Source organism: Helianthus annuus, chromosome 17 (assembly GCF_002127325.2).
Source record: "Helianthus annuus cultivar XRQ/B chromosome 17, HanXRQr2.0-SUNRISE, whole genome shotgun sequence".
Classification (NCBI taxonomy): domain Eukaryota; kingdom Viridiplantae; phylum Streptophyta; class Magnoliopsida; order Asterales; family Asteraceae; genus Helianthus; species Helianthus annuus.
The window spans coordinates 72,178,531-72,192,199 of NC_035449.2; the positions used below are offsets into that span (position 1 = coordinate 72,178,531).

The following is a 13,669-nucleotide window of genomic DNA, read 5'->3' on the forward strand; positions in this document are numbered from 1 at the left end:
TTTTTCGACTAGTAGTTATCCATGCACATGTGCATATGTATCATTACATCGACAAATTCGGTAATACGTTATCAGGAATAGACAATTGCACTTTAATTTACAATACCATTAGTAAATAAACTACTTTTTACATTACTAATATTGAAAATGCACATGTGCATCATTAGGTATAACCATGATATAACGTGTTTGGTACAAAAAATTTGTGATTTTGAATGGAGAAGTAGGCCCATATACATGTTTTTTGGTTAGTTATATCTAGTGGTTGATGGTTTGGTTATAGTTGTCAATTTATGATGTAATATGTTGATTGGATGGTATAAATGGTGTTTACATACATGTAATAAAGTGAAAATATTGTTAATAGTTTTGTATTATGGATGGTAGGACGTAATGGTATTGTATTATGGATGGTAGGAGGTAATGGTAGTGTATTATGGATGGTATGATAGATGAAAGGGAAAGTGTATTCAAAGTAGTGTACCAAAACACCTTATTTCATGTTGATACATATAAATGCACATGTGCATTTCTAATATTGGTAACGTAAAAAGTAGTGTATTACATATGGTAGTGTAAATGAAAGTGCAATTGTCTAATATGTGTAATGAATTACGGAATTTGTCAAAGAAATGACAAAAATGCACATGTGCATGCTTGTGTATTATGGATGGAATGATAGATGAAAGAGAAAGTAGTGTACCAAAACACCTTATTTCATGTTGGTACATATAGATGCACATGTGCATTTCTAATATTGTTAACGTAAAAAGTAGTGTATTACACGTTGTAGTGTAAATGAAAGTGCAATTGACTATTATTTGTAATGAATTACGGAATTTGACAAAGAAATGATACATATGCACATGTGCATGGATAACTGTTACTCGAAATTTTTTTTTTTGAATTTTTTTATTAACAAAATATAGCGATTTTTCCAAAAAAAAAATAATAAAAAAATTAAAAAAATTTTTTTTTTGGTGTTTTTTAGATTTTTTAGGAATTACTGTTTGTGTTCACACTGGTTCTCGCAATAAAGGGTGGTTTCTAACGGATCTTTGTCCTATACATATATATAGAGAAAGGTTAACATACAAAAGTCCTTATCCTACTTCACGTACGCGACGCGCTCAACCATCAGATCTGGGCAATAATCACGCATGGGAGCCCTAATAACGTATGGGAGCAGTTTTTGGGTGATAATCACGCATGGGAGGTGATAATCACGCATGGACGTGATAATCACGCACGTTATAATGGTGAAAAAAATAATTACGCACGTTATAAATTCTGTCGCGTATGTTAATGTAGGTTAAGCCATTTTGTACATTATACTTTCTCCATATATATATATAAGTAGAGGATCCTGTAAAAAGTCCAACTTTTGTGAGAAGTGTGATAAATAATTTGGGAATGACAAGTGTCCTTTATCTTAATTAATTCAAAAGGGTATATTAGTAATTTTCCATTCTTATCAATTAATTGATTTCCAAAGATAACTGCCAAAAATATCAGGCGATATATTAGGGATGTGATTCGAACTCGATTTGTTCTATACATTTAATTGTTTACGGTAAGTTCTTGTTGTAGTTTTATATTCTCCAGTCAATAGTGTTATATTATGTACAGGTATCTTTAATCTCCTTTCCATAGTGTTTTATCCCCATCAATAGGGTTTATTCTGTATAGTGTCTTACAGTAAACAGATAGTGTTATATCTTTCTATAGTGTTTTATCATGTAATATACTGTTCCTTTCATAGTGTTTTATCTTCATCAATAGTGTTTTATTCTGTATAGTGTCTTACAGTAAACAGATAGTGTTATATCTTCCTATAGTGTTTTATCATGTAATGTACTGTTCCTTTTCATAGTGTTTTATCCCCCATCAATAGTGTTTTATTTATGTATAGTGTCTTACAGTAAACAGATAGTGTTATATCTTCCTATAATGTTTTATCATGTAATATACTGTTCTTTATAGTGTTATAAAAAGTTGTTGTGAAGGAAATCGAATAATTTATTTCAGTACGAGAAATTCGCTGATTTTTTAGGAGATTGATGGGGGTTTTGAAACAGTTACCATAAATTCGCTGATTTATAGGAGATTGATGGGGGTTTTGAAACGGTTACCATATTTGAAACGTTGAAAAAAACACTATTGCCCTTTAATTTTACATAAGGTCCTTCTAATTAAAACACAATTTATATTTTATACCCTATTGATCTCAACCATTAGATCAAATATCCAATGGTTTAAAACACTTCTTACCCTTCTCACATTTTAGACACTTTTTACCCTATCCTTACCCTATATATATATATATATATATATATATATATATATTCAAATATGTTTTAGAGGCCTATTTGTGTTTGATCTGCATTCGATTTGACACCGGCGGTGTTCAATTCATCTTTCCGGCTGCTAATTTTGACATGAGATATATGAACATAATATTACTCCTTATTAAGTTAATATCAATGTTTTAAAAGCCGGTAATATCAGTATTAACGGTATTGGATTTAAATTCGGTATGAGTCGCCTGGCAAATTAGTGAAACGGTACAAGTTATACCGATGGTAAAATCTGGTATACCGGTTTGTAGTGTAATACCGGTACCCACCAAAGGTTTATGGTTTGAAACTTTGGATTTTTACCTTTTTTTAATCGACCATCCCAATTTTTAACCAAGCACTCCGGCATATCAAAACAATATAAAAATTATATATTCGTGGGCCCATTAATGAAAAATATATATATAATAAACCAAGCACCCACAAAATCTTTCTTCTCCAACACGACAACCACTCCGGCAGTTCCTTAAACCAAAAACCCCCTCCTTCAGCAAACTCCGACCAACACCACCGCTTCGTCTATATCTTCAGTTTCACATATTCAAGCTTTTGTTTGCGAAAAGGAAACTCCGACCAACACCACCGCTTCGTCTATATCTTCAGTTTCACATATTCAAGCTTTTGTTTGCGAAAAGGAGGTCAATTACAGTCAACACAACCGTCAGAGAACCCACAACACCTCGTTATGTCGGTAAATACTCTCTCTCTACAATTCGAATGTATTCAATTGGATGTATTAGGTCAGTTTTATTTGTGAAATTAGGGTTACAGTTCTAATTGTTCATGTTAGGCCTTTGGTTACGAGCTGATTAGATTGATATAAAAATATTAATATGAAGTGTGTAAACAGATTTTGAATGTGTTGTGTGAAATTAGGGTTCAAGTTCTAGTTTTCCATGTTAGCGTTTGGTTGTATTAGGAACATATTAATGATTAGATTGATATGATTTTCGTGCACAGATTTTTGAGTACAATGGAAGTGCCTTGGTGGCGATGGTAGGTAAGAATTGCTTTGCAATTGCTAGTGATAGGAGGCTTGGTGTTCAGCTTCAAACTATTGCTACCGATTTCCAACGTATTTTCAAGATTCATGATAAGCTTTTCCTCGGTCTATCTGGTCTTGGTTCCGATGCTCAGACACTGTAAGTGTTGATTTAGGGTTTTATGATATAATAAAGTAGTTGTGTTTGTATGTGTATCTGGTTTGTTGATTGAAATGTGTTTTTTGTTTTATTTAGTCATCAGCGGCTTGTGTTTCGCCACAAGCTGTATCAGCTGAGGGAAGAAAGAGACATGAAGCCTGAAACTTTTGCTAGCCTTGTCTCTGCTATGCTGTATGAGAAAAGGTTAGAATGAAACTTACTTTCTCTATTTGTGTCTGTCCCGTGAATTTGACCTCAAGTAGTACAAACGGTTTTGCAGAAAGGGTGAAATACATAGTCTTCAAATGTTACTCTTTTAAGAACAATAAGTAATATATAGAAATGTGATTCAATGATTGTACACAAGTCCTAACAACTTGATCAAGTAGATACGTTCGCTCGGGTTCTAGGAGCTTAAGAAAATTGTTTGTATAACGCCTATTATCAACATGTCTTTCAAGTATAGTTCTATAACACTCAAGAGGGTCACTACTTAAAATTTGAAAAATAGGAATGTGATAGGTACAAAAGTTATAGGTGTCGAACTGTGCAAATCATAGTCTCCGAATGAGCGTTAGTAACCCTTAGATTCTGAATGTCATGCCACTACATCGTGATTCTTGATACACATTAACGATGTGCCTGTGTAAAGTGCATATACATGATTAACCCGCTCTGTATCTCTTAATATGTAATATAAAAAAAAATTCTAAGTAATTAACAGCCTCCTGTTATATAATGTGATGTAACAACATTGCAATGCTTATTAAGGAAGGGTGTGTATTTCACAACATACGGAGTTCATATTGTTTCATCAAATTGTATTACTGTTAGATTAATAGAAGTTACTAATATTTTGTAGGTTTGGTCCTTACTTTTGCCAACCTGTGATTGCTGGATTGGGAGAGGACGACAAGCCATTTATTTGCACAATGGACTCAATTGGAGCAAAGTATGTCTACTTTTTTATGCTTTTGTTGTTACTCATACTTGTATGAAAACCAGACCTTTTTAAATTTTTCATTACTATTTAAAAAACACATAAATGTAAAAGACCAAATTCTCAAGACATGTGTTTGTGTTCTTCAAAAAGTTTATACTTTTAGAATCACTTATAAACATGTTATATCAACTCTCTTTTTGGCATGAATATATGTGCAAATTGAAGTCGATCATCATCAACTTTTATTCAAATGCGTAACTGAAAATGTTATCTAGTAGATATATGATAATTTAAAATTTTAGTTTCATGAGGTATGCTAGTATGTACTTGCGATTAAAATGGTCGCTTGATTTACCGCTGGCATTAACTTTTTTTATCTTTTCTCTTAATAAATCAATAATCATAGGGAGCTTGCAAAAGATTTTGTGGTGGCTGGTACTGCATCAGAGTCTCTTTATGGTGCCTGTGAGTCGATGTTCAAGCCAGATATGGTACCTTATATATTCTACTCCTTTTAGCATTTCAATTTTTTTTAATATCATTTGCAACTGACCTTGTATACTTATCTATGTTGTCAAAGACGCAAGGCGCAGGCGAGGCGCATCGGCCTCGTCCGTAGCCTAGGCGCAAGGCGCAAAAAAAGCGTGGGTATATCTATGAGCCATTTTATATTTAGTCTTTGCAATGCATCTTTTAAAAGTCCCCCTTAAATCCAATTTGTCTTGTATATATTGATAACAATTCAAAAGGGTTACTGTAAAAGAACTGGGTCAATTGGTCAAATTGATCGATGCTTATCACCTTTTAAATTGTTTTATTAATTTAAAACAATGAGATTATTGTTTAGTAATAATATAGTTTTTGTAATTATGTTTAGTATTACAGTATTTATATATAGAATATAAAAATGTGCTGATTTATTTAAAAAAATGTACTGATGGGTCAAGTGGTCAACCCAATCTTAGAAGTGACCTTTTACCACTAACCACTTACCCAACGGGCAACGACCTGTTTTGCCGGCATGAGATGAAAAAATACGATAACAGTTAGAATATAGAACCCATTTGACTCGTTTTGCCACGTGTAATTTTAAATTTTTAGAAGTGATGTGTGTTTTGATTTTCTCACCTGTACAACCAAATGTGTTATATAAATATATGTAATCTCTACTTGTTATTGTGTATGCAGGATCATGAGGAGCTGTTTGAAACCATCTCCCAAGCACTTATATCATCAGTTGACCGTGATTGTTTAAGTGGTTGGGGAGGACATGTCTACATTGTGTAAGTTTCTTTTCGTGTATATAACCGAAGTGTTTGGAACTAATTATTCTAAATAGCAATAATGGATAAGCATGTTACAACTTTCTAGACGCTCATCCAAACACCCTCTGGAATCGTATCATTTTTGCTATTGCCTGTTTGAATTAACATTCGATTTGCAATGGTAAAAAAGTCATCAACAACATCTTGGCATCCTTTGCTTATTATTGAAGATAATAATACGTTATCTTATATGCTTTTGCTGCAGCACACCGACTGAAGTGACCGAAAGAATCTTGAAAGGGAGAATGGATTGATCTACAAAAAGTTATTTAGCCTTGGCTTTGGGATTGAAGGGGTTAAGCTTCGGCACTTTGGTGTCCGGTAGCTTGTTATTTCCGAAGGTGTTTTTGTGCTTTTGACTTGGAAACTTTTATGGTATTGTTCTGTACCAGTCAGTCTTCAACGGATGTTTTATCTAAAACTCTCTTTCTTGGGTCTTTAAGCATGATTATTCGTGGCTAGGGCAGGTGACACTTAAGATCAGTCACCTTGATTTGGGTTATGATTACTTATGTTATCTAACGTTACCTACCCCTAAAGCATTTTAAAATATAGTAAAACAATAGATACAAAGTAGTGCAAGTGGAGTAATGCTACTCTCTCACCTCCTGAAAAATATCATTCTCAGCATTTGTGTGAAGTTCTTAAAACATTAAATGAAAAAGACGAATGCTAAATTCTCCTAATATGCATTTTGGTTAGTGGTTTTTGGTTCATGTGGTGAACTCAAATGGCATCAAGTTGACCTCCTTGAAAGTGTAGGTTGTGATGAAGTGATATGCACCGAAAACTCCTCAATTTAGAATTTTATTGGATTGGAAAAGATATTATCGGTGCTCTATTCGAAATTCTTTAATATACCATATTAACATAAACAAAAAGGGGGAGAAAAACGAAAGGGAAAAAAGGGGAGAAAAACGAATGGGAGGAGATTCAAATCAGTGTCAATGACAGATATAAATAGCCTATAAACCATTAAACCAAAACTCCAAGCATATCAAACTATCAAATTCAAACCAATAAATACAATACCAGTATCGAACAAATAGCTAATGATGAACTGACAAGTATGAAAAACACTATTCACAAGCTTTGTTTTTTAATATATAGGTTAACGGTAATTATTATTATTATTATTATTATTATTATTATTATTATTATTATTATTATTATTATTATTATTATTATATAAATATATGTTTAATATATTAATAAAAAATATATAAACAGAAAGCTCATTTAGGCTCGCGAGCCGGCTCGAGCTCGATAAGCGAAGCTTGGGCTCGGGCTCGTTTACTAAATGAGCTTGTTTTTAGGCTCGGACTCGAGCTCGAGCTCGTTTAAGCTCAACTTTTTTTTTTCGAGCCGAGCTCGAGTAAATCGCGAGTAGCTCGGCTCGTTTGCACTCCTACGTTGCACGCAACCTATGTACACTGCATATTATCAGATTCCAAAACTCATATATATAAGTGTATTTGAATTCAATTTTTTAAATCTGATGTTTATGTGTTCGTATACATATGCATCAGGTCACTTTTATTGCTTCATTCTCATCGTACTCATGAATCAGTTCACTTTTTTTTTTCGGCTTTCTTGCATTCTTACTCTTCAAATGATTCGTGGGTTTTGATAATTGACTGGTGTTTGGTAATGAAGGATCCGATGTGTGTTTAATCGCCGGAGTGCGGTAGGGGTGGATGGGTTCCCCAGAGCTATAGGTGTCTGTTTTAATCGTTGGAGGGGGGTTGGGGGTGAGTGGGAGGTGAATGGAAGTTGAAGATAAATGAGGTGGTGGGGTTTCATAAATAAAATAATCTAAATATAGTTGGCCTAATCAATTTCTATTTTGTTTTTTTTTATCATTGAGGGTAAATAAGTCATTTCACATCCACTTAACTAGGAAACTAACATCCGTCCAATATAGGGACCATCCGAGTAACAAAAAGCAAACCACAGGGAACATATCTGTAATTTTCAAAAGTTAGGGACTATAGGTGTTATTTTACCAAGACACAGGGAGCATCCGTACATTTTACTCATACTTTAATGTAATAAAATTTTTTAAGTTTTTGGTTTATAGTAAGTAGCTGACATGAACGCCGGTAAAGTTTTTCATTTGTCTACATATGACATTAGTTAATGCTATCTTTAACTTTTGATTCCATTTAACCTTTTTAACATAGGTTCAAGCATTCACTTCAAATCCACGTAGGTACGGTAAATCCATGTTAGACCTTAATAACAATTCTTAGGCATTCTGAATGAGGGTGTTAAACGGGTCGTGTTTGCAGGTTGGGGATCTAACCCGACACGACCCGGACCCAAAAATAGTATTAAACGTATGAGTATGAATGTAAACACGACCCGTTGTATTTTATTTTTTCGCATATTAATATTCTAAATTTATATTCTTACAACAAAAGAATACAAATTTATAGTAGACCAAAATATTTTAATTATACAAATTGAATCTGTAAGTTCTGATTACTCGTTTGATAGATGATACGAGTTTTTAAACAACGATTAGCTCTCTCAAATTCTCAATCGCTTTGTGTCAAATTGAATGTTGGGGAACTTTTAGATTACCGGATGATCAGAGAGGCGTGTAGTCACTCTTAGATCAAATCATTTTGGTGGTTCACCCGAATAATTTTAGTGGATACAACTCTGATTTTCAAGAAATTGAACCAGTTGTATGTGTGTATACGAAAATTGTCTGAACCAAAAGATGATGTAATCAAAACTGTCTACGAATTTGAGAGGTTGGGGATTATTAACTGCCATTAGGCAGCTATCTCAATTTTTTAAGACACAACTGCCATAAAACTGCCTCTTAACTGCCATAATTTTGAAGTTTCAAAATTATGACATTTTCCAGAAAATAAAATTTTCTGATGCAATTTTATTATAAATGAAAACGCATGTCATAGGTTACACCTTTGCATCCCCGAGTCCCTGTGCCAACTCACAATCAATTTGAAGTTTGTTTTTATAAAGGGGTCACTGTACCTTCACATTTCCCTATCGTCTATTCTCTGGCTAGGTTGAAGCGTGCTAAGGTAATTATCAACATATATTTCTCTATACATGATATGTAATGTACGGTAATTCGTTAAATCTAACTCTGAATCTACAAACCCTTTAGGTTGAACATGTTAGGTGGTCATTTGATATATTGGGTAAGACTTTCAATTGGATTAGATCATGTAGATTTCGGAGTTTTCGAGTATATCTGCAGATTCGGTCTCTTTAGGATGCATGATGACGTCCAGAACGATACTGGATCGTTGAGAGTGATCCGCCATTGATAGAAAACGATGATTGTGTCAAGAATACATGAGTGTGTTTTAGCTACACATCATTGCCACGTAGGCAGTGGGCCTTTAGCTAAACTACCCTTTGATATGGGTGTAGTGGATTTATCATTGCCACGTAGGCAGTGTGTTTTACTTTCACTATACCCTTTTCTTTTTGTCTACTACAGTATATATATAAAACTAGTAGATGACGCCCGCGCTTCGTGGCGGGTATATTTTTCTATTAATAGGAAATGATGTACTAAACATAAAGGTCGGCAAAGAAGGAAGCACATAAATGCAACACTGAATCATATATCCAGCCTGTTCCAGATCATTGTAATGTTATAAACTTCTCAGTCACTTGAACTTGTTCCTTTCATGGCATATTGGAGTTTCAAAATGCCATGTATACACCTTGGAAGAAGCTGCAAAGAAGGTATAGGGAATTTTAGAAAGTTAGTGGTGTATTGAGGCACTATGATTCTATAAATAAAAAGAAGCTTTTGCAAACATAAAAAACTGACCTCGGAGTTCTTTTTTCGATGTGACACTTTGGCGCTAGCTCATCCAAGTAGTTCCTGGTTTTATTTTTGATCTTTGCTTCTTTTTCTATACACAATGACAAACTATCAAAATGGTTGTTAGACTATCCGCATCAGTGAAAGGCTATCCTTTCTACAAACAGCCTAATCAGCATGCCACATCAGCTTTTCACTTATTCTTCCCACAAACACTTTTTACCCACAACAATAACATATATATCCTTCCCACAAACAACCTTATAAAAAAAAAAAGAAAGGACCCACCATTAGGCCATTCTTCACCATTCTTTCCCAAGAATTGTGAAGAATGAACACCCTCCATGTCATCCTCTACAACACCCACTAATCCATCCCTCTCACAAATGCCCTCCACATAGGAATGAACACCCTCCATGTCACCTACAAACATCCTTGATGTGGATAGTCTTAAGGAAGCACATAAATGCAACACTGAAACACTTACGTACTTGTTTTACTTTACGCTTGTAGTTAAGATTGTGTTAAAAGTTGAAACAATTACATACGTTTTCCTATGAGGCCTTAATCTGCCGAAAAAGGCATAATAATTCAAATATTAAAAAAATAGGCATGAAAGGGGTGTTTCAAAGTCTTTTTAAAAAAATTTAGATTCTACCTTCGATTATGAAACCGGACTTTGATCTGCTTTGGCTCGATGTTTGAGAGGATAAGGCACTTATGAATGAGTTGTTGTCTCAGTTGTGAGCTCGGTTTTGGGCAATGTTCCGTGTGAACCGAACATATTTGCCATTGTTCATTGCCATTGAGTCCCCTTTACAGTCTGAAGTCATCTCCATCATTATTCCAAAATCAGTAAAGATTGCTGAATAAAATGATCAAAATTACATCAAAAATAAGAAACAAACCCTTCTTATTTTTGCCTACCAGAAATCATAGAACAACTAAGTAGCGTTAAAAAGAGGCAGAATAACGCACCTGAACTCTGGCAATGATCTTCGTTGTCCCTTGTGTATTCATAGGTAATATTTTTTTGGCAAAAATAAATATTATTAATAAGAGCAACATATATACGGATCATAACCAACTACATACAATAAAACGATAGACATCAACATAAAAAAATGTAAATATGACATATATATGAAAAAACAAATATACCGAAAAGATCACCAAACAGAATGTGCAAAACCGATACCCAACAACCTATAAGACGATAAACTCACAAGTCACTATAGATTATTAAGAAGCAATAAGATAATCAACATGCACAGTGGAGGGCTGGAGGTACAGTCTTGGCAAACAACAGAGCATCAACTTTAAAACAATAGAAATTGAACTTTATGGGCATTTTTTTCTTTTATAGCATGCGTAAAATAGAAAGATGCTATTCTAAGATAAATTAGGGCAATATACAATTAGTTCTAAAGAGTTTAAGAGTTAACAGATTACGATGTATTTTATTTCTAAGCTTTATCTATCTAAATTTAGGCTTTACGTAAGAGGTTCTTTGTGATTTTACTATCTTTATCTTCAAAGCCTTTCATTACATTTGATTCAAATTTAATAAGCGTATAAATTCCTAAAACAAAGTTCATACTACAAAACACAAAATAACATAGGTTCAACCATAACCAACAAACCCAAGCGGGTAAAATATAGTCAGTCTAAACGCACCTGAGTAAGAAGTTATGAAACATTGGCAACTGACAAACATAAACAGTCGGACCTACAACAGAAGACACTAACTCAAAACCAATCATAAGGTAAAAACACAATAAAACATACAATACGAACTTTTGAGGAAACGAACCCGACGAAGAAGATGACAAACCAAAAGTCCTAACGGAGGTTGACTGACTGGCGACGGTGCTGGGGATCTCCGACGTTTTTCAAAAGTGGGTATGTTTAGTCAAACAATCGGATCAATTTAAAGGGTAGTAAGTTGAATGGGTGGTTGTGGTTTGTGATTTAGTCTGAACACCGGATCAATTTGAAGGGGAGTAAGGTGATTTGGTTGAGTTTGGGGCTGGCTGAGATTGAAGATGGCTTTTTGAAGAAGTAGTTGGGAACACCGGCAGATGCCGGTTAAAAGCAACCTGGAAGCTGGGACTGTTGTTAAGAGGATTCATCAATTGTTATATTTATAAATATAAATGTTCACTTTCTTTTACTATAAAGATTGGTTCAATAAGTAATAGTTATTTAATAAGTAATAGTTATTTAAAGACGATGCAGTACTTGATTTCGACTGTCAAGGTAACAAGCCCATACATACGTTTGTTATCTTTTATCGTTACACATTGACACGTCTAGGAGAAGTAACTAGATTATTGATTGTTGTTTTTTAATTGTTTTTAGTAAGTTACATAAATAGTTCATCTAATTAGATAAATATAACTGATTACATAAATGGTCTATTTGTTAAAATAGTTAAAGGGCAATATAGTCATTTTAAAATTAAGAAAAGTTAGTGTTAAACTTCAGAATCTATATATGATAAAATCCAAACGGAATGAACAGTGGTGATTTATTATTAAATTAGAATAGAATTTAGAATTATTTAAAATTAGAATGAATAGTAACATTATTAATAGATGAGCAAATGGTATCTGGTATAGGTATCGGTCTCAAATTTACCAAACCGGTGTATTTTCGGTACCGGTTCTGCACGGCTATTCACCGGTTTTTACCTTCAAATACCGGTTCCGTACCAGTACCGACCGGTACCGAACCGTACCATACTAGGTATATTCGGTACCGGTACCCACTTTTGGGGATTTTGGTAACGGTATTTTCGGTACCGGTTGGTACCGAGCTTATCAAATCCTGTAGCAACGCAACAATGCAAGTAATTGAACCGTTTAGATTACTTTTCATACACACAGTAAGTAAACTGTATTTCGTTTGAATGAAGTTTTATAAAACAACAATCTATTTTGCTTTCTTTTTTGTCTTTTTCTCTAATGAATGAATTGTAGCATGTAAAATTAACTTGGATATTTAGAATATTGATCAGCAAATCGTATCAAATCCTGTAAATGAACCGGTATCGTATTGGTACCAAATCATTTTCTGTACCAATTTGGTACCCACCTTTTGGCGTTTTCAGAATCGTTACTTTCGGTTCGACACCGATCTAGCTACATACCTGTATTTATTGATTTTTACCTTCAAATACCATACGGTATTGTACTGAACATTTTCGATGCCGGTACCTAATTTCGATGATTTTCCGGATCGGTACTTTTGCTGCCATTACCGGTACCGAGCTCATCCATATTTTAACGTGTTAGTACCGTAGTAACTGAACTGAAAACAACCGAATTTCCAACGTGTAGGACGTGTGTGTCCTATTATTATATATTAGGTTATTTAAAATCGTTTTTTTATGACGGAGTGACCATCCTTACCACGTCATTTTATTTATGTTTTGTTATTCGGTATTTGTTTGCTGTTGCTGACACGCCTTTTGTAGTCATTGGGTCCCGCCGCAACGCGCGGGCGGAAAATAACTAGTTCTTATTCAAAATTTCATATGAGGCTTTGGCCAAACAACATTGGTAATTTGTGTAATTAACTATATATATTAATTATGTAATACATACTTATCATATTAAATAAAAGCCATCATATGTATATAAATATTACTAGGTTAATGCCCGCGTAATACGCGGGCTTCAACCAAAACCATATTAATATCAATATATAATCTCATATTCTATAACACGTCTGTAAAGTTTATTAATACGTAGTCTTATACTGTTGCATAAAAAATTCTGTTGATCAATATACACCGGTCGAGTAAAAAAGAAATTATCAAAATATGAACCAAATGTTATAAAATGTGAATGTATTATATGGTTGAAAATAAAGAACATTATATAAAAAAAGATAAAGTCATTTATTCATGTATAACAACTAATTATAGAAATTTTATCTTAAATGTGGTCTAATCTAGGCTTGAGGTCATTTAATCTCGATTTGATCCAAGCTTTTACCAAGCGGAACTTCAGGAGCTCGTGGCGTCTCGGCTCGATTCAATATTTTAGCAAGTTAACTCGAATATCTCCTTCAAGATTTGA

General features: G+C 33.8%; 1 protein-coding gene and 1 long non-coding RNA gene across 5 annotated transcripts; one reads left to right on the forward strand and one right to left on the reverse strand.

The window, feature by feature from the left end:
- The first annotated feature begins 2,774 nt into the window (after positions 1-2,774).
- Positions 2,775-6,240, forward strand: LOC110891481 (proteasome subunit beta type-3-A). 3 transcript variants are annotated; one of them, XM_035987182.1, is made up of 8 exons: positions 2,782-2,920; positions 2,993-3,048; positions 3,318-3,499; positions 3,596-3,703; positions 4,362-4,451; positions 4,849-4,933; positions 5,631-5,725; positions 5,973-6,240. In XM_035987182.1, the coding sequence occupies exons 2-8, from the start codon at positions 3,043-3,045 to the stop codon at positions 6,019-6,021; spliced, it is 615 nt and encodes a 204-aa protein (XP_035843075.1). In that variant the 5' UTR covers positions 2,782-2,920; positions 2,993-3,042; the 3' UTR covers positions 6,022-6,240. The 3 variants fall into 3 exon arrangements, with proteins under 3 accessions (XP_021994871.1, XP_035843075.1, XP_021994872.1); XM_022139180.2 differs by having other exon boundaries at positions 2,797-2,888; positions 2,961-3,048; XM_022139179.2 differs by having other exon boundaries at positions 2,775-3,048.
- Positions 6,241-9,102: 2,862 nt separating this feature from the next.
- LOC110887502 lies at positions 9,103-11,683 on the reverse strand. Of its 2 annotated transcripts, none has more exons than XR_002563363.2 (6): positions 11,398-11,683; positions 11,262-11,313; positions 10,563-10,790; positions 10,243-10,449; positions 9,591-9,692; positions 9,103-9,491 (listed from the first exon to the last, which is right to left on the reverse strand). It is a non-coding gene; the product is annotated as an uncharacterized LOC110887502 (long non-coding RNA). The 2 variants fall into 2 exon arrangements; XR_002563362.2 differs by having other exon boundaries at positions 9,591-9,675; positions 11,398-11,680.
- Positions 11,684-13,669: the final 1,986 nt, after the last annotated feature.